At 37.6% G+C, this 21,314-nt stretch overlaps 1 protein-coding gene across 3 annotated transcripts in view; it reads left to right on the top strand.

Annotated features, from left to right (window-relative positions):
- Positions 1-21,314, top strand: part of SLIT3 (slit guidance ligand 3) — a 481,507-nt gene that overhangs the window by 303,954 nt on the left and 156,239 nt on the right. For all 3 annotated transcript variants that reach the window (XM_051631304.1, XM_051631303.1, XM_051631305.1), the window contains 2 exons: positions 4,378-4,519; positions 19,605-19,676. In XM_051631304.1, coding sequence (XP_051487264.1) covers positions 4,378-4,519; positions 19,605-19,676 — 214 coding nt within the window. The remainder of the gene's footprint in view (positions 1-4,377; positions 4,520-19,604; positions 19,677-21,314) is intronic.

Raw genomic sequence — 21,314 nt, 5'->3', positions numbered from 1 at the left:
TGCAGGCCTTGATCCATTTGTAAGTCTATACTCTGCATACCTTAGAAAATCATACCCAAATTTTAAGAACTTTAATTTCCATAGTCTACTTAGACTTGTTTTCTTGAGCTGTCCTTTCCATGCCAGCTCTTCACAACTATACAAACATTATACTGATTAAAATCTCTTGAACTGTTTCGTGCTTTAATTCTTTAGACCTGCTATGTGTCTAACAATAAATCATCACTCAGTTGAAGCGGTTACATCCAAATCAGATTTGCAGTTCTGTTTATAGCATTATTCAGAAAACTTTACCTTAACAGTTGACTGTGTGAGAGCTGATGGAATATGTGCTAGATGCCTGTTGAGCATGCATGCGTAATATATTTTATTCTTTGCAAGGAAAACATAAATAAAAGTATTTTATAATAATGATAGCAATTTAGGCACAAAAACTTTTTATTTCATTGAAGACTTCAGAAATCTACAGTCTAAATCTGCTTTTTTCATGAAGGAGAAAAAAAATTCACTGAATATAAAAGGCTGTATTCAGCCTGGAACCAAAAGTATATTTATTCTAAGCAGAAAATGTCAGTCAAAGGTGGGAGGAACACCAGGTATTGTGGGGAACAAGGAGAATTCAAGATATAATGAGAGATTAAGTATTTATAAATAGTCCTTTTTCTATACTATTTTAAGTGAAATTAGAAAACTGATCTCTCATTACACGTGGAAAATAATCTGCTCAAACACAGCCTCTTTCTTTACTTTTACGTTCAGTGTGAGCTGTTATTTTTTTTTCATCCCAGTTCTGTTGCATCTGCTTTAAGAATGAAGATATTGTATTGCTTTCCCTAAATATATTGATGTCATACACCTCACTGGTTATCTAACTGATTGTTTTCCTCACTAGCCATGAATCAAAACTCTGTTTATCTAAAAGTTCCTTGTTTGTAGTGGAAAATCACATGTCTGAATAGAATTTTTGGTCTGAATTGAGGATAAATAAAAGGGCTCTTACTGGCTTTGGTCTATTATATATCAGGTTTCTGTTTGGAGGTGATTCAAAGGGCTTAGTGGGCAGCAAAAACGATGGCCTGATTGACATTTTGGCCTTTCCATTCAAAAAGTTGCTCAAAAAGTTCCATGATATTCAACTGTAGTGTGATATTAATTTTCACCTTATTGCTGCTGCTACCTGCTTTTTGTGCAAGTAAGGCTGGTGTTTCTGTCTTCTCTCTCTGTTTAGAGTGCTTTATATAACTATCTCCTTTCAAACCATTCCTTTAGTGGGGAGCACCTTGCAATTCTGTGTCACACAAAATGGGGAGTGATGAGCTGAGTTCCACTGAGTCTTCTACTGTTGATTTAGATGCAGCAGAATCAGGAACAGAATCCAACTGGGAATATGTCAGTTTTTTGATTTTGTGCCCTAATGAAAAGGGAGTGTATTACTGCTTCTCTAACCCACAGCAATATGTTGCAGACTTGTAACTGCAAAATACGTTTTCCCTTTGCTGCAAAGCCTCTTCAGAAAGCACATCAGATGTGTGATGGTAGATCTGACCTTGCTGCCAGCTTTCTTCTCGCCTCCCAGAGAGCTGGGGCTGCTCTGAAGTGTTTCTTCCCAGTTTGGTAATTTCTGCCTGTACCTAAAAGCTTACAATAGCTCGTTTGCACTTCCCTCACTCTTCGTTTTGTTATGGCCGCGGCACCACAAGGTAGGCAGACAAGGAGAAAATGTAAAACGTATGTGCTCAGGTTGTATGTACAAACCTGTTGTTCTTATGCAAAGAAGGCCTGTGTGCATTTTGAGGGAATATAAACTACTTTTGGAAGTAGTCACAGCTAAAATCTTACAGAAAGCTTAGACTCTGTGAAAGACAGAGCTGGCAGTGCTGATGGTGATATGTTGCACAGTTCTATTAATTTTGAAGGAGTTCTGTTAATTCACAATGATGTTATGTCTGCCCTGCATCCCTATAGCCACAAGACAGACCCAGGAGCTGCTTGTCCTGCCTGTTGTACATGTACAATTAGTGAAGACTTTTTTGTTTGTTTAATTCAAATATCTAGAACTTAAAATACTGTGTTACACACATGGTCCTGTGTATAGATTATGTTAAGACAATGTCTAGTAAGATTTTGAAACTGTAACAAGCCAAACTTCAGGTTGCCTGATAAATATGAATTTGATTCCTTGGGCCATATACACTAGTATTTAGATTGTAATTACATTACTGAATTATTTTTTTACTGTAGTTTTTTGCCCAGTTGATTCTGTAGAGTGAAGTTGCTCAAGTACTGAAACCAGCTCTGTGTTGAGATAGAAGTTTCTTGCTCGTCAGCTCCTTACCTGCAACTGTCACAGAAGCTGGAAGCTGAACTATATACAAAACAAGATATTTTAGCAAAGAGAAAGGATCATTAGGATCATCTCATGATAAAAACAGCTGCCCACTCTCATAAAGAAGGAATTTGATTCCTACCCATGCCACAAATGTCCTGTGAGATCCATTTTTTTCAAGATGGTCATTACATCCCAAAATCTAATTTCTGGGTGCCTGAATTGGAGTTCTGAGGTCTAGACTGCCAAAATACACTTACTCACAGCTCTGATTAGCATCAATAAAAGTTGTATTTAAAACACAGTCCTATGAAACCCACATTTTTCTCCTGCTGTCCTGACAGAACGTCAGTTGATGACTCAATAAAAAATAATTCAAACCCAATACTTTGTTTTGGCAACATTTCATACAAAGTTGAAATGGTGATCTTATCCTGAAATTCAACAGTATACTTTAATATAAAGCAGTTCTGTCATCTCTGGCTACAAAATAATATTTAAAGGGGCTTACCACTTGCTTAAAATAAGGGAAATTCAGACAAAGAGAAATTAATTCACAGCAGAATTCAATACCTTTTGTAATGGAAGGCATGATTTTGCAGTAATTGTTTTTTGCTTTCCAGGAGGAAGAGCAGGAGGGCTCCCTCTGCAAGTGTAAAGTCAGCCTGTAGTATTCAGCTGACATCTTTTCAATCTGTATCTGCCTTTCAAAATTATGCTTAGAGGTGCCACTGAATGTCTTTCTGATGTTGACTTTTTGTTGCTGTTTACAAGTCTTTGAAAATAGGAACAGCCTATATGAGCTGACTTTGCTGTGCATAGTTAAGGGCCAAACCAGAGAGTATGTAGGCATAAATTAAGAGAGAAAATGTATAATTGTTATAAAAGTTTAATTGTTGTAATGATATTTGATTGCAGATTGATACAAATGTTTTTGGACTTTTTGTCACTGCATTTATAATTTATGAAAGTCAATCATCAACAGTCATGCATCTTTTACAAGACAAACCCCAACAATTAAATTTTTTTTGTGATTTGACAACTATGATGTTTTAATTTTTCCAACAAAAGACCAAATAATTTTTGTGATTATAATCTACTGTAATCTAGAAAAATACCCTTTTTTTTCCCTGTTTGTATTATGATTTTGTCACTTCTTGACAATACAAACCTTCACAATCAGCCCTCTGGTCAAAAAGATACTTGAGGTTTCTTGTGTTGGAAATATGACTCATCATAAACAAGTCAATAACTGCTACATCTTCATAACCTCAATTAGTGTAGCAAAACAAATTTATCTGTGTTTAAGTGTATGTATATACCAAAATTTAAATGTAAGAATCGTAACTCTTTGAGTAAAACTGACATAATTGTTAATTTCAAAAAACTTAATTACAATTAAACCTGAATCTAATGAATTCATTAGAATGAGTATAGAGCAGTGCCCTCATGATGGAGCTTTGCTCTGGAAGTACCTTCTTGTCTTTCAGTGGAATTACTATATTAAGGAAGGATTTGAAAGTTTGAACTTACATTTTTCTAAATTCTTTTTGTGTTTCCATTAACTGCATTGTCTAATCTTGAAAAAAAAAATAGCTTTATATTTCCAGTCTTTATGTCATAACAGGTTACCTCATTTCAAAAACACAAGTCATCGTTGATGACTATTTCAGTGTGTGAAAATATTCAAGGACTGTTTGTGTAATGGAAACTTCTAAGCAAAGATAACTTTTGGAAATACTGCTAGATCTTAAGGCTTATTTTTTAAATATTTAAATAAATTGATATGGCTGATCATGGAGGGGACTAAAAAAGTGTTCAAGAAGGAAAGAGATTGATAGAGTGGAGACTGAGTACGAGTAAGAATACAGTAATCTTTTACACATTTTCTCTGCAATTGATTTGTAGCACATTATATTCACTGAATCCAAATAAATTATTACTTAATATAGTAAAAGGATCTGAGAAACTCAGAGGCTGATGTATTTTGTTGTTAAATCTCAGGCAGTCATTTCTGAAAGCTAAGGTTTAATGTTTTCATCATGTCTCAGGTCCCCAGTCTGAACCTCCATCATGCAGTGCCAGTTCCATCGCTTGCCCATCTGCCTGCACCTGCAGCAACAATGTAGTGGATTGTCGAGGAAGGGGCTTAACTGAGATCCCAGCTAACCTACCAGAGGACATCTGGGAAATGTAAGTGCCAAAGTAATGCACCATTCTTTTCCATGGCTCTCTTTTTTTAGCCTATGTCACAGCCTTCTGTGTGGAAGATAGATGTGTTTTGAAAACTGTTGTGAGCAGTTATCAGGTTGAAATTGCCTTACCCCAAATCAAGGTGAAGTTCTTGCCATATGATGTTCAGATTGTGTATACATCTCATAAACCCAGTATTGCAGTTCTATAGTCAGGAAAAAGAAACAGTCTCACAGAAATCCCTGGAGGGATTTCTTGTTAGCTTGGTATGATGCATTTGTAGTGAAGTATGACATCAGAACACATTGTCCCTGTTCATTTTACCTTCTATTTCTTGTCTGCCACATTTTTATATTCCCAATTCTTTAACACTTCTTTTTTTATGACTTTTTAATGTTGTGAAAGCAGATGCTGGTTTTACAGTCTTGTTTGGCTTTATTACCTTTATGAAATTGTTACAAGCTCTTTTTGTGTCCATGACTTCATACCACTGTGGTCCTGAAATAAGTTGCTTTTGATCAGTCCATGAGGAATGCAGATCAATTATTTTCTTCATTAGGTGCTTGTCATACAGAGATATCCAATCAGCCTTTAATAGTCTACATAGTATGGATTCAAATATTTTTGTAGCCACTAGACTCATTCAGCTTCTTGCTGCAGTAGAAGTGCTGCTACCTAGCAAAATTCACTAGGATAAGGCATGCCCTGAGCTGCTCACATGTAGCCTGGCCCACTATGATATGTCTGGAGTGCGACAGTTATAGCCAATGAAGGTGATGTGTTATTTTGTTTGCTGGTGATCTGCTCTACCCCACTACCCCTCTAAGTCACTTTATGAGTCACTTTATCACCTCACACTTGTTTGGATTGCTATCTCAGCACAACAGTTTACAGTTAGCTTATGCTTGATTGTGCATCTCCACAGAAAAGTTATATTAGAAATAATGAAAATTTTTAAAAAGCCCTGTAAATGCAAAGAAAAAACAACATCTTAACATTGTTGAGAATGTACCTAGTGCATGAAAAATGTTTATAAGAAATATTAAGTCTTATGCAAGCTGTTCTCAATGCCTATTACCTGCTTACTCACCTGCTGACAAAGTTCAGGAAGTGTTTATTGTGTTCATGTCCAGTATATTGTGGCACACAAAATATGCATGTAATGCGTGTTTTTCTGTGCATGAAAGTCAGCTAGAATGATTCTGAAAATACAAGCTGTGTTTGGCATACTAAGAATATTTAATGTTTAGTCCCATTTTGAATTCTGTTGGATTACAAATTTTCAGGAGTGGTTGGAATGGTTCAATAATAAGTGTCAGAAGATGAAATTGGTCCAGACTTACAAATTAAGATTGGGCTCGGATAATTGTACAATTTTATTTTGTAGTGTTGAAACTGCTAGCAGATTATCTTTTTGGTTCCATGCCAGGGTCACTCAAAGAGCAGCATCTGCAGGAAGACTGAGCCTGGTGTGCTGTGGCAGTCTCCTGACAGCAGTGCACCTCTGTGTGAGAAAGCAAGTGAAAATGTTCACCTTTGTTGTGAGTGTCTGAGTGTCCAAGTCTTACCTCCATTTTGGTTACTCCAGCCCACAAACCTGTGACTTGAAGTAAAAGCAACTTGTAAGATCTTAGGAGAGCAGAAAGTGGAGGAAGTCTTGGAGAGCCTTTAAGCTAGACAATGAAGTAGCAAGTCAAGATGCATATAACATTTTCAGAAACTTTCATAACCTGAAGGTTCTAAACCTTCTTAGACCCATAGAACACCAGATAAAGCTTGTAGCACACCATCTAATTATTCATATCTGTCAGAGTTCTTGCATTTTAGGCACTACTTATTTGAGTCTGTGTCTGTAGATAAACTTCTCAAACCACTCTAATCTGGCGCATACCCTTTGTAATTCATAGGCACTGCAGGTGGGAGTAGTTCTGCAGAACTCCTGAGTGTAATTGTCACAAAAACATTTATTGTTCATTTTCTGTGGGAATCAATCCTGTGATGATTTTATTTTTATGGAATATATATATTAAGAAATCTAAGTAGTCCTATCAGAATAAGTCTTAGTGGGTGACATCACTTATATAGTTTTTCCTACTGGTAAAATGGTGTTTTCATTTTTAAAAGTACTGGCAAAAAAGAGCAATTTATCTTATATCCAAGGGCAAAGTACTGCATATTCTCAGATAGAGTAAAGAATGTGGTCAGATATAAAAATGTTTCTGGAAAGATGGAAGAAGCTAGTCTCATTCCAGCTTCACATGGAATAATCACTATCTTTGGATTTTATATGAAAGGCAGAATAATTCTGTTTTGCTGTGGTGCTATAGCAAGGGGGCCAAGTAAATTCTCTGTACACGCTGTAACCCGCACCTCTGGCTGTCACACAGATGTGCTGTTGGGTTTGGATTTAAACCTTGTGGCTGGCATTTAGTCAGTCCTTCTGTATAAAAGGTGGCTATGCAGTGGTACTGCCTGAACACTACTTTCTGGACTCTAATCCTGGGATACTGGGATCCTTATCCTCCTTGAGAGAGCTAACTCTTACTAGAAATGAGTCTTCCTATGAAATATGGGGTACTGACAAACTGCACAGCTGGGTTGATATTACACAGAATCCTAGAGGATTTTACCTGAGATGGTGTATTTTTTATTCAACTGTTTCTACCTACTGTTGTAAATGCCCATTCTACTAAAATACATTTCCCCCTATAGACACTAGTCCATTCTTAATATTTATATGGTAGCATTAAAATGCTGCACCTTCCTCAGTTCCACTTGGGACATTTCCAAGTTCATTTGCTTGGTTATTACTTGCTTTCAGTGGCAGCTTCCTCATTCTTGTATTTCCCCATAACTCAATATTTGATCTGGTAAGAACCCTTGACTGACAAACTGTTCTGCAGAAACACACAGCTGGTGCTCCCAACATGGTTAGTAAGAGTGACCTACATTTCACTCTGTGTTTCGGTATTAATTAAAGATTTTTTTACTCAGCCTTCTTGCCTTTCTTCATTAACATGAATAGGCAGAACCTTCTCTGACAAAGCTGCCAACCAGACCTAAATTTGTTTTAATTGAAACAAAAAAAACCTATCACAAAACAGGCAACTCACTTGTCATGAAACATAAAACAAGCATCTCCAATTTTCACTTGCTGCTGTTCACTGCCACATGTGACTTCCAAGTCTGTTGTGTTACACTATTACACCTCTCCCTGAGGTACGTTATCCTGAAGGCCCTTGTTGCAAGAATGTTGATTATTAAATAAAGGAATTCAGGAAAGCTAGAAATGTAGCCTTGCTTTTTCATAATTTCATGAAATAGGTAGCTAGAATGAACAGAATGCAATTCATTTTTTAATAAATCTTCTTGTTCAGTGGGGAGCTGACATCAACAGCCAAAATGACTGAGGAAAAATAAGTTACAAGAAATTGAAGCTGAGGAAAACGGACTGTGTGTTGTATGTTATGAAAGATTCTCTGCTTACAAAGTAGTTATCTTTTGGTTTTTTGGAGGAGAAATCAACAGTGTATGCTACAGAGAAACTCATGAGAATAAGCACAGAAAAGTTTTGCATGAATACTTGGATTAAAATGAAAGTCATTAAGCACCTGGAGGCTTTTACTGAAAAAGAAATACCAAAACAATTATGGCTTGATGGTTTGCTGGTAAATGAACAGTACAGTCATTTCTCTGCATTGGAACAGCCACTACAGTAAAAGGAGAAGTTTGCATTTATTTAGAAAGGATGAGAGCAAATGCATGCAAGATAAATAGGGAACGTAGTGTGCAGGTAGAATGAACTCGACCTTTGAGTGATATAGGGAGGGAGGGATGACCTACAAACTGGTAGGAGACAAAGTCACCAAAGAATCTGTTTCTCTGATCAGACCTGATTACAACCTCACAGCCTGTGCCTATCAGACTGCATGGCAGCTCAGCCCATAAGGACGGGAAAGCCAAGTTGTAGCAGAGACCTGTTAACTCCAAAGCTACCAGCCATGCCTGCGAGACCCCCAACCCTGCAGCACGTGGGAGCTTGGAAGGGTGTTGTGAGAAACACACTTTCCACAAATTGGGTTGCACTCAGCGTGGGGCTGTTGTTGGCTCGGACCATTGGGTTGAATGGATCTGAGCTCTGGCACTGTCTGCCTGTTCTCAGTCCTTAGTGTCTGGGTTTATGCCAGGGAAAGAACAGCTTCCCTGCACTTGCAAATGTGGGGCACTGGGACTAATGGCCTTGCTAGCCCTGTCTGTAGTGCTTCAAACAGTATTGCTTCAACATGCTGCCTGCCAGGTTCGTTTGATACCTCCCAGTACTGGAGAGTGATCAGTAACTCTCTATTAATCTTCTCCTCACCTCACTACACTTTTCTGTATCCCTTCTTTAGAATTGAGTTTTTATGCTGTTTGTCTGCTCAGACTGAATCTTCTTATTTATTTATTAATCACTGTGAACCAGGCTATATTTTAGGATACTCATTCTCAGACAGCTTCTGTCTGAGAATTCTGTGCACCTTAACACTACAGTGCAGGAACTACTACTTCTATCTTTATGTTTTGTAAAAGGTTGACTAACTGAAAGTAGGCAGCCCCCAAAGGCTGGCCCTCCTGCTGCTGTCTGCTCTGCAGTGTACGTGCTCGTGGTGTGGTGCCCAGGGGTAGGAAGGCTCCTGGGCTGCCAGAGCAGCAGCCACTGGCACCAGTGCTGCAACTGGGCACTGCTTCCCTGAAGGATCTTCAGATTGTGTAAAAGAAATTCTTGGTTAATTGCTAGTTCTAAGGGCTGGGTTGTGGTTTGAGACAGATAGTTCAGAGAATAAAGGCTAGCTGGGCCCAGTATGGAAAATTTTGAGAAAAGAAGTCAAATAAGGAAACAGCAAAACATACTATGAAAAAGACTGGGAGCAAAGGCAGTCAAGACAGTTTGATAAAAGCGCTGTAAGTCTGAGAAAGGGAGGAGTATTTGGTGATAACACCTGAGATTACTGGTAGTGAGCCAGGGGCCACACAGCGATTAAGTATTAGACTGCACAAGGTTTCACTGTTTTAACTGCTGCTGTTCCAGTTACACATCAATGCAGAAGTCTGGGGGTTACACTTTTGTTACATGAGTTTCTTTGTGATGGAATTAGTTATTTCAGCTTTAGTTTTTGGAATCCATTAAATTAAATATTTTACTTGAAAAGTTAAAAAAAAATAAATAGAAAATGTCAAATTAATGTTTGTCGCTTCGGTCTGCATTCAGTGCTTTTGTATGTGTTTGTTGTGGTAAGCACTTTAATTACACCATAATCTCCTGCTGCTATTAAAAGACTGGATTTGTTTCCTGTTGTCTAGGGATGCATCAGGGTTGTGTAGTGAGGGAGCCTGCATATACAGAATCTATTTATTTGTCAAAGAAACAGGAAGATACTAAAATGGGGACTGTGGGGAAGATCATCTCATGAACACTGTTCAGAGAATTGGGTTGTAATCTCTTCTTGCCAGTGGTTTTATTAATTGATTCTGAGCAAGTGATTTGCACAGACTTTTCATGGGTGGTCACTAGTGATGGAATTCTTGGTTCCTGGCTGACTCATCTGAGATATTCCGAGGTGCTGAGGACTCACAGCTGCAGCAAAAGTCAATAGGAGCTGTGCTTTGAACACATTATGCTGTGCTGATTACTTTTAAAAGCCAAGTCTCAGTCATCTGCAGCCTTATAAATCAAGCTCCAGATTCTAAAGTATATCCCTAGATCTTGAAACTGATTGTAGATTTCAGACCTGTGCTTTTTCATGTTAAGCTTGCTTTATCTATGTTATTTAACCTTTATAATGTTCTTTGATGAGGTTAAGAGAAATATAATTGTATAAACCAAGAGTAATGCTGGATAGGATGTATCTAAATTAGAAACCAGGACCTTTTGTTTAAATGCTGAGGTAATTGCACCAGACAAAGTAAAGAGGCTGACATTTCCTGAAGGAAGGGTGCTGCTCAGGCACCCATAATAGCCACAGCTTCCTGTCTGACTTCGAGCAGAGTAAGAGAGTAGAACAGGATGGCAGTCCTACCAGCATCTAGGTTTGGCTTAAGGTCAGTTTTGAGTCACTTGTTCTTTGTTGATTTAGTTTATCATTCTCACTATTGATAGCAGAATCACTGACTGGTATTTTTTTATGTATGAGAGTAGTGCTTGATTTTGGTGCTTAATTTCTGCTTTTAGGAAAAATGCAGGAGTTTGAGCACTAGGGAAAATCTAATGTGCTTAACAGTTGGTTTTCTCATAGTGCTATCAAAATGAAAATGAACCAATGATTCTGCAACAGAATTACATTTAAATGTAATGTTCCACTTGTTCCACCTTTAATTAATGCTTTTCTGACAAATTTAATATCTAGAGACTTTGTCCTGACAGTATCACTGGGCTAGCAGTGTTGCTGGATGGCAGGCAGATCTCTAGAAAGGAGAGTTTGTTGGTTTTGTTGTTTTGATGATACTCTTGGGAAGAAATAACCTTCCCAGTCCCTCGGTACCAGAAGGAGTGTGTATTATAGGAGAGCTGGGACTTCACTCATTAATCTTGATGAAAATATTGTGATTTGAGGAAGGAGATAAAAAATTTCTGGACATTTAAATTACTTGTATATTCAAAATCAATTTTCCACTGATTAAAATAAAATCAGAAAACCTATTGTAAAAAGACTGAGAAATGGCAACTCTATTTGTTTCAATAAAATTAATTATTTCTTATATAAGTTACAAATTAACTGCACTTTAACAATTTTGTGTATAGAAAAAGTTGGCTTTTATGTTCTCATCTTCTTAAAGGCAGGAGTTTTTTTCTTTCTTCAAGAAGAGAAGTGAGTAGAAACCATAAAATTTGGGGACAGAGGAAAGACAGTTCTGCATTTAACAGTGTTCTTCCTTCTAAAAAAAAATATAAAATAACTTTCCCAGGCTTCCAGTAAACCCTGTAGCTGAAGCCAGAGCAGTATTTTTGAACACTGTAGTAAACGTTCCATAATTGCTTTTGGTGGCAAGTTCTCTGGCTGAGGAATCAGGTTGGCTCCTGTAGTTGAATCCTGATTTCCATTCACTGCTGTAAATTGGCTCTGGACAGCTTCACATGTCAAAATTGACTACTATTTTCTGGATCTCACTAGGCAAACTTGGTAATTCACTCCTCGCATTCAATATAAAAAAGAGGGGTTTATTGTCAGGTCAGAATTATCTAGAAAATAATTATACAAGGGCAAGATGACACAAAAATAATAAAAAAATAATAAAAGAAATATTTTAGATTGAGAGACAGTAGAGAAATCATAAATATCTGAGAAATGTCAAGATGTTTTCTGTGCTGAGATAGATTGACAAAAGCAGGAAGCTCTGTTTCATTCACAGGTTTAGACACAAGCAGTAATAGGAGGGAGTTTCTGGTGTAAGATCAAGACGGGCTTTATTTCTTACATATTTGCTTTTGTTTGTAAAATTAAGTGTAACTAACGTCATCTATAAGCATAAGAAGATGGCTTTGTTTTGATGAATCTAGATACACACGACAATTTTCATTTTGGCTGTATCATTTTTTACCTTCTCTCCTCTTTGCAATTGAGAGGTTTCTTAAAAACAAACAAAAAAACCTAAACAAGTTATATGCAGGTGAAATGTACTCAGACAAGCTGTGTAGAAGTTAGTAAGCTTGCAAGGTTTGAAAGTTTTAGGTCATTGGGTTTTTTGGTTAGGGTATTTTGTGTGTGTGGTCTTTTTTTTTTTTTCTGGAGACATCACTTCATTCCCGCAGGAACATAAATTCAGGCTTGTTAATAACATGAATGGTGTGAACAAAAAGGCATATGCCTGTTTCAGCTAACACAAATGTCACTCAAAAGCTCCTGTTCTGTCAAGCAAAATGAGAGGATTGTGATGTATAATGAGTAAATACATCACAAAAGCTGATTATGAAAGTGTGGAAAGAATCACAGAAAGTAAAATAGGGAGTATAAAATCATAACTTTGAAATAAAGTGTCCAGATTTTACAACTCAGAAATGCTAATTGTCTTTTGGCTTACATTTCTGTTTATTTTGCTAAAAAAAAAAAAAAAAAAAATTATTTACAGAACAAAGGATTTGAGGAATGTTTGTATTGAAATGATAGAATCTGTTTTGTTGACAAAATATGACAGGTGGCAGAACTTCAGCTGCCAGAAAGCTACTTAATTTTCCTACTTATTTCTTTTCTTATATCTTTTCTTCTGGGTATTTGTAAATGTGTACTAGAAATAGATGTTACAGAATGTACAGAACTCTTAACAGTAAGTTTGGTTATAGATTAAATTATTACTTTTTTCCTCTCTCTCATTTCCATGAAGTCTAAAAATATATTTTTGTGTTACAACTTGACAAAGATAACACAACCAATTTTGGATCCTCAGATGCCTGAGCTAGTCTTGTATTGTTGCAAAATTTGGAAAGTGATCTGGTCTCAAAGGTTCTTCAAGTAGTTGGAAGTCAGTAGTGGGTGGGCAGGACTGAGCTACTAAAATAGTAATGAAATAGCAATGTGACTTGTTAAGGGTTTAGTCTTTCTGTGACCTAGTGGAACAAAAACCTACTCTCAGTAAAGCAAACCTGAGTCTGGTTTCTTAAAAATTATTCCTACTCATTTACATTAATGTAATGTAGCCACAGGCCAGCTATTGCTTTCCAGTAGGCACTGCAGAAACCCTGTGCCTCCCAAGTTTAGACTTCACAGGCACATGTCTGCATAAAGGTATTTTTTTTCCTGCGAACTCTGATACCAAGTCCATGTGATCTAATAAAAGCAGCTGAGATGGGAAATTATCTAGTCTAGACTAAGAGTGGGGAAACATTATTTTGTATTCTACCCCAAAACAGCTTCTGCTTAACCTCTAACATCCTCGCTGCATGTACACATTGATGGTGGCTCAGAGGGGAGCTCACTTGAAGTCCCTGCTTCTACATCTGGGCACAACCCACCAACAGTTCATGCATATGTGGCAGCGCAGTGAGAAGGAGCTCAGGACAAGAATGCATCCTCAGTCCAGTGGTGAAGCAAGGAAAATAAATTAATGAGACTGGCAGGAGAAACAGCAATAAAATGTGATGAGAAGTGCCAAAAATTCCTCCCAGGAATGTGGTGTATAAGAGCAGTGGATGGAGAAACCTTGAAGATTGGCAGGATATTGCTGCATTCTGGCTGCTTGTGTGGTAGAGACATTGGTGTTATGTCAAAAACTGTTTTGAAAAAATACCAGTTTATAGATTTCTCTGCTCTCTTATTGTTTGTCTGTACAATATTTCATGCAACATTAACATACCACAGCAGAGCTAGTGGATTCATAATGTGACTGCCATTACAAATTCAGTGTTTATTGGCAGATACCTGACCAACTGCTCAACTACAGAGTTGTTGTCAGCTTAAAATAAATTCACTGTGATAGTCAGAAGATCCAGTATCACTACTGCTACTTTTAGTTTAACACCATGGTATCAGGGAATATATCAAAACATCTGGTTTCATTCTGAAAGGTGTCTTTTCGTAAGCAGAATTATCTATATAGCTTTCTAGGTGGATGTATTTTGAAAAGTCGCTTCATTCTTAATAGTGTTTTGTCTATTGAAGATCTGCCCATAGGTGAATAGTTAAGGTGACCTTTTTAAAACTGTAGCAGGTTGACAGCTAGACCCTGAAAATCACCACCAAACATCATACGAAGGGAAATTCTACTTGTCACCTTGTATTAATACAGGCAGACAGTTTACTGGCTCTCAGCTCTCCAGTTCCTAAAGCAGACCCAATGAGAGGGATTTATAATACATATTAATTTTATTTGGAAGTCATTCAAGGATTGTGATTAAAGGCAGCAGTATAGTAATCTTGGAGAACTATATGTGTTTGGGGTTTTTATAGGGGTGGTAGAGTCTTTGGCTGAGGTAGGGATTGAAAACTTTAACTGTCTGTTAAAACAAGCAGTAAGCACGGATATTTAAAATGCTGAATGTCCTACCATTCCAAAGCACTTTGTTTTCTACCTGTCAGAGAACTTAGGGGTGAGAGACAGAGGCACAAAAATGTCCTTGGTGATGTACTCTCATAAACACCTTCTGAAGCAACAGAACAGCAGGTTTTTGCCTTGCACTTATCAGAGAAGTGCCCTGTGCGGTGCTGCAGAGCTGTGCTGTAAAGGGCTGTGACTGTGGCATCTGCATCTTCCACTGCAGAAGAAATAAGCCACAGGTTCTGAGTGTGTAACTGCAGGGCAGGTTTCCTTCCTATCCAGGTACCTCCTATCCAGGGCTGTCTTTGGGTAAATACTTCAGTCCAGTTACCCAAACCTGTTATGCATGGTAGGAATAAAAGTTACATTTCAAATGAAGAGTCAAGAAAGTGGCAATGACAGGGTTCAGATCTAGCCCCTGTTTGTCAAAAGAAGACCAGATTTGAAGTATGACTTGTTCCTCTTAAATACTGAAAATATCTCTGTGGACTATCAGAGTCCAATGTACAATAAGGCATTAAGTCTGAAATATGAAATAAATGTAAACTAACAGTCCAAGCAGCTTTTGCAATCCAAGTGCTCTCACCCCTTGGCAAAGAGAAGCAGTATCTCTCTTGATTGCTATGTGCTCTAGAAGTTTCTTCTTCCTGATAGAAATGATTCTTCCCAGCCCTGGGCTTTGTTACTGGAGGGAGATGCACATACTTATTTTTCCCCAAACAGTCCTTAACCAACTCCCCACAAATGCCTACTTATAGGGCAGGAGAAAAGTGAGCGTTTGCCCTTCCCAACAACCTTCACACGGACTGTGTGCATCCTGCTAGACCTGAGCGTGCTGCAGGTCACTGCTGCAATAATCTGGTCTCATGCATCCTCTCTCAGAGATTGCTTTTGGTCATTGACTGCCTGAGTGATGCAAGCCCCAAAGAGCAGAGCACGGGGAGCAGAGCAATGTGATCCAGGGAGCAATCTGGCTTGTTCACTCTCTTTCTCTCCCAGCAGGGAAGTTCATGACTGCCCAATGCAGAGGGACATTTCTGGCATGTGTCAGGCAAGAGCTGGTGGCACTGTTAATAGAGCATGGCTGTCTCATTTGTAGGCTCTATTCATCTGACAGCTGAGAATTATCAGTACTGATGCTCCACTCATTCTCTTTTTCTCCAAGCTAGTGATTTGTCTGTGTTATGGGTAGGTAAGCGTGACAAAACATTACACATTAGCAGCTGGGAAGGTGTTTGAAATGGGAAAATTGCTCGCAAACTGCTTCATTGCAGATCCAAGTAACAAATTCTTTCTTTTCCTCAATGAGAGACAGTTAAAGCCCAAATTAATATGTCTGTCTTCCCCACTCTGCAGGGGGAATCACTCTTCAAGACAAATGAGAATGTGAGCTGGCTCTAGGATGGCTGCATTAGGCAGAGTTTTGTATCCATTGTGTTTGCCATCCTGAGCGTGAGCAGTACAGGCACCGATGAGGAGCTGATGAAAAGATTTGCACTTCAGTGAACTTTGAGATGGATTAGCATGGGAATTTGAGTGCTTATTATTTACTCTGGGATTGGTTTATGTATTTAACTGCATAGTTTCCCCTTGCTTGTTTTATTATTTTTCTCTGATGCATTCACATTTTGCTCTCTTTTCTGCAAAGTCATGTAAGGAGAGTGGGAAGGAGGAGGAAGTTATCCTGTCTAACATCATGTTATTACAAGAAAAATGCATCTGAATCCATTGGGCCCTCATAATTTCCAATCTGATAATAGAGAAGAGAAGAGAAAGGAAGTCGTTCTTGCCATTTGTTGTTGTCAAAGACCCTAAAAAAAAGCTGTGAGAGGCAGAAAGAGCATTGCTGTATGTCAGAAGGGGGGAGATACGCTTTAATTTATCTAAGCAATACAGGTGGCAGCAGGTGACATGGCAGAGTGAAATGGGTAACCTAAAGGGTGAACAAAAGCCCCTGAGAGGTTTGATCTTGGCCAGCTTATTTTATCAGTTTCATGAACTCTACTTGTGGAGTCTTTTAAATAGGTTTTATTATGAAATACCTGCGGAAAATCAAGGAAAATTTATTGAGTTGTAAGAAATCTTAAATTTGGGGGATAGTAGTTCAAATTAGTAAAATTTACCCTTTTAGGACTGTCTTTCTTGTACACAGTTCTGAAATGTGTTGCAAAATTATTTTATAGTATATTGTGGTGAAAAATCAATTCACCAGTGTTGCTTTGCACTAGCACAAGTGCTTTTGTGGTGTATGAAAGCACCTCACGGTATTCTGGGATAGATCATGAAAAATGCCATATTCCAGAAGTCATGCTCTAGGTAAACAAGGTAATTTTCCCTGAAATAAAATATGTCTTCAGACTGTAGGTTGGCTTTTCACTTTTTGCAGAAAGAAATCACAACACTAAGTAAGAATTTTTGTTTTTTCCCCACTTTTTTTGAAAAATAGTATCTCTAGCAGCAGTTTCCCATTATATCATGAATAACACAGATTTATAATTAAGCCTTCATCACCTTGAAATTGCCAACACCCCCTCTGGCAAAACCTAGTGTTTCCCAGAGAGTTTTCATCCTGCACTGACCTTCACATGTTATTTGTAAGGCCAGGTGAGGTGAAAGCAATAAGTGTTAATACAGATATTTTGTTTTCTGCTATTTTAGTTGTATAACTGCATTGCCGTGCCTGCTAATTTATAACATGCATTTATTAAAAAAATAATTAATTTTAGTAATGCTACACTTTATTTAATGCTCCAAGGTCAGCTGCATTTTGTGTCCAGGTTAGAATCCACCTGCAAACACACCCTTAGGAGAGCACAGTCCTGCTTGTTGCTTCTCTGGTAGCACCTGCAAAATGCAGTGCACTGAGTGTAGTGTGTTCTATGTAGTCCTTCACTTACAGAGAGCTTCATACAATAACAAAGGTGTAAGGTGCTGAGGTGAAAATATAGTAGCAGATGACAGCAGCCTTGTCCATCTATTTCTGTACAGGCCATCTGCTGCAAATTTTGTTGGAAGGTGGAATAATTCAGTACTACTTCAGAAGAAAGCTCTCTGAAGCAGCTCCCCCTTTTCTCCCCCTTTTCTCCACATTTTCTAGAAGTTTTGGTTTTTTTCTTATTACTCAGGATCTGTAGGTATTCCAGCTTTGGCTTATTTTGCCCTTTGGGGCAAATTTTCTGTGTCTATTTCCCCCCCTGTGTCACTAAAATTTCCTTGGAATTTTAAGTGATTATTAAAAAGGGGCCATATTTCTCCCCACCACTCCATTTGAGTTTCCCTGTAAGCACTGCTGTGCTGGGCTTGTGTGCAGTATGTGCAAGCCCCCTTTTTTGTCCATGAGGCAAAGGGACTTGAACAGGCTTGGCTGTCTTGTTCCTAGAAGTATCTGCATAGAAACACTTGAGAGGAGTTAAACACCAAACTGGCAAGCTGACAGCAAGCCTTTATGGGAAGAGTATGTGTACTGCTAATTCTGGTGACAAACACCCAACAATAGTAGCGTGCTGAAGCTTACAGCAATTTGCGTTTCACTGTGGGCTTGCCAGAAATGAAGCATGTTATATTTAGACCAACTGGAAGGGAAATCTCAGACACTAATTCAGATCACAAAACAAGGAATAGAATTAACTCTGATCACAACCTTTAAAATAGACTGCTACAACAATAAAAGAGTGCGTGCACATTGACTGTACAAGCTGACTGTACAAGTGTCACAATATTCATGACTTAAATAGCTCCTTAGAGTACAACGGAGCTGGCAAAAGTATCTTATTTTCAAGGGGATTTCTCTTTTGTCTATTTAAAGCACAGATCTATGGGAGAATACAGTGTGCAAGAGAGGGCTGGTGGGCCTTACATGTTTTCTCTGCATTATTCCCATGTCCTTTAAAACCATGATTTACTTCTCCCTGCACCTTCTTTTATCTCCGTTCCTGGTTTTAAATTTTTTTCTCTCCTCTGCAGTGCTGCAGCCACTCTAAATGACTAGACTGATTCATTCCATCATTCCAGTATATTTTTGTATTTCAATTCTAAACCATTTCCATCCCCAGAATTTTGCTATTGAAGCTGTTTCTTTTTATTACAGTTTTGGAAAAAAATACACAATGTTTGGATAATAAGTAAGAGCTAGGTAAAATCACATTTTGTTTTCAGTTCCAACTCTGCAAAATTTTAGCTGCCATGCTTGTTTGAATTTGTTTTCTGGTGGTCCACTTTTTAAATTAAGATTAATATTTAGATTTCATTAGAGTGGGATTTGGGAGCTTGCTGACAAAGACTTGAAAATACTTTTGGGAAGGAAGAGAAATCAATATTATTGGGTACTGTATAAGGTATCTTAAATCTGCTTGTATTTTATGCTTGTGATACATGCATTTATGATAATTCATAAAGAATACTTTCAAACCAAATCTCAGACATCAACACAACAACATATTCATGTAGTCTAGTGCATATTTTAGAACACCTGCAGTATTTGAAAGTTAAAATAGGAAGATACAGTCCTTTTTTGCTTTAACATAGACTCCCCATTCCCCTAATAATCTCGAGTCATATTGAAATCAATTCCACCTTGTTTTGCAAAAGCATTATTAATGCAAATGGTGGATATAAGGAGGGAACTTTGGCATGTTCCCAGAAATTGTTGCTCTTGAGTTGCTCTGATAGTGTTATTAATCTGCTTATTAAGCTGTCATAGCATAGCTTTTAGTTTAGCTAGCTACGTTCTATTTCCAACAGCTAGTCAAGGAAAGCATCTGTATTTTCTGCCTTAACTTCGATTAAGTAGTAGAGAATATGTAACTACTGTTTTTTATTAATTTCATGAGCTTTAAAGATGCAATTTCTATCACCTGTGACTTTTTTCTATATAGATTTAGTGTAGTCAGTGAGATGATTTTATTTTCTAAGTTATTTTCTCAGCATTTTCTCCTTCTAGTGGCTTTCAAAAGAAAAAATATTCTGCATAAAATCTCTGTTAAATTGTTTTAGATTTATATGAAAATTTACTTTCATGTTTAAGGTTATTCCTCTCCTGTAATTGTGTAGCTAACATGTATATTACTTTGTTTGTTTTCAGACGTTTGGAACAAAACCTCATCAAAATCATTCCTCCTGGAGCTTTCACTCAGTACAAGAAGCTTAAAAGAATGTAAGTTTTATTAACAAGACCAACACACAAGACCAATCACAAATCTACCTTCAAGTTCAGTATCTTTATTTTAGAAACATATTGGCAATTTCTGTGTTGAAAACACCAGGGATTGCACAAATAATCTCTTCAAAGTATAAGCAACATTGGAATTTGGTTCAGGATGCCTAACAGTGCATGAAATCCTTTGTAATGCTTAATTTCACTTCCTATTATAAACGATGTGAGCTAATTAGTTGTTAGTCTGCTCAAGCATCAAATCTACTTCCTCAGAAAGGATTTTAAGTTCCTCTTTTTTCTCTCATTCATTCTGGTATTTGTTTACACAGCTTCAATCTAGTTGACCCCAGTTATAGCAGGAGTTCATGTTCTTACAGAATAGACAGGATCTTCTTTAGTGCATTCAATGTTCTGATCCTGAAATGGTTTGACTCTTTACAAGAATAAAAAGAAACCTTCTAGAACTCATTTTCTCTGTTTCTTGTTCATCAGTAGATACCCAGACAATTCTTATTAGCTTTTGTGTTTTCTCTTTGGATTTAAAAAAAAAAAAATAAAAAAATCCTGATTTGTAGCAGGGCTCTCATGCAGATAACCTGGGCATTCCCCCTGGTGGGTCTTCCTTTTCATTTTTCAATGATAAATGAGACATGTTGTGACAGCAGTGCAATGATACAGGCAATGGTAAAACAAGTTACTCCTGCTTCGCCGTAGTGCCAGGGTGTTGATGGGTCCCATCAGACCAGTAACTTCCAGAGGTCATTTAGGATTTGTAGCTCAGTGCTAAGAATCTAAAAAGGTGCCCTTACAGTTTGGAATTAAGAAATTCTCAGCTCATTTCATGGAAGATAGGGGATTATCATATAGCTGATGCTTTTGGAAACTGAAAGGAGCTTGTGCTTTGGATTTAAGGGTAGAATTACTGTTTGCCAGTCCAAACCTACCAAGTTCCTAGAGCCGAAGAGCTGTAAATATGGATCTTAATATTTAACAGATCAAGTCATCAATCTTATAGAGTCTCTATTCTTCCATCTCACTTTCAATATAGCTGTATGTATTTTTAAAGAAGCACTGTATTAGATAGCAGGATGGTAATTTCAGTGAAAAATGACAGATCCCTTTTCAGTGACCTAACTTGTAACTTCTTCATTATTAAAGTCACTACTTAGTTCTTTCTGAGGTATGACTAATTTTAGATTTTGGCAATGTTTTACTGTCCTTTCATTTTTTATAATTGGTGAACTGTAGTTTTATGGGAGTTGACCAAAAAAGTGTTCTTTAACATCACTCGCTGCTGAATCCAATGCTGCACTTACTGAGATGATTAATTTTAGAATTTCACAGCAGAATTCCATTACCAAAGTGTATTCACAGCTTTCTGGATTATAATTGGCACACTCATTAAGGTCTGAACTTGTAGTTAAATAATAAGTTACTGCGCCAGATGAACTGTACCAAAGCCTAGTTAACATGGCAGCTTTTTCTGGAAGAACCTGGGGTAGGGAGTCAGGCTGCAGGATGACCCATAACAAGTATGATGTTTTGCCATTTGGTTATTGAGCTCTCTCCTTGTTAGTTTCATTCCTGCTGGACAGTGAGGCTCTAACCTGGGTATTGTGAATTATATTGCATTTTTCT

This window comes from Apus apus, chromosome 13 (genome assembly GCF_020740795.1).
Source record: "Apus apus isolate bApuApu2 chromosome 13, bApuApu2.pri.cur, whole genome shotgun sequence".
Lineage (NCBI taxonomy): Eukaryota > Metazoa > Chordata > Aves > Apodiformes > Apodidae > Apus > Apus apus.
This window is presented reverse-complemented; position numbering and strand designations above follow the sequence as displayed.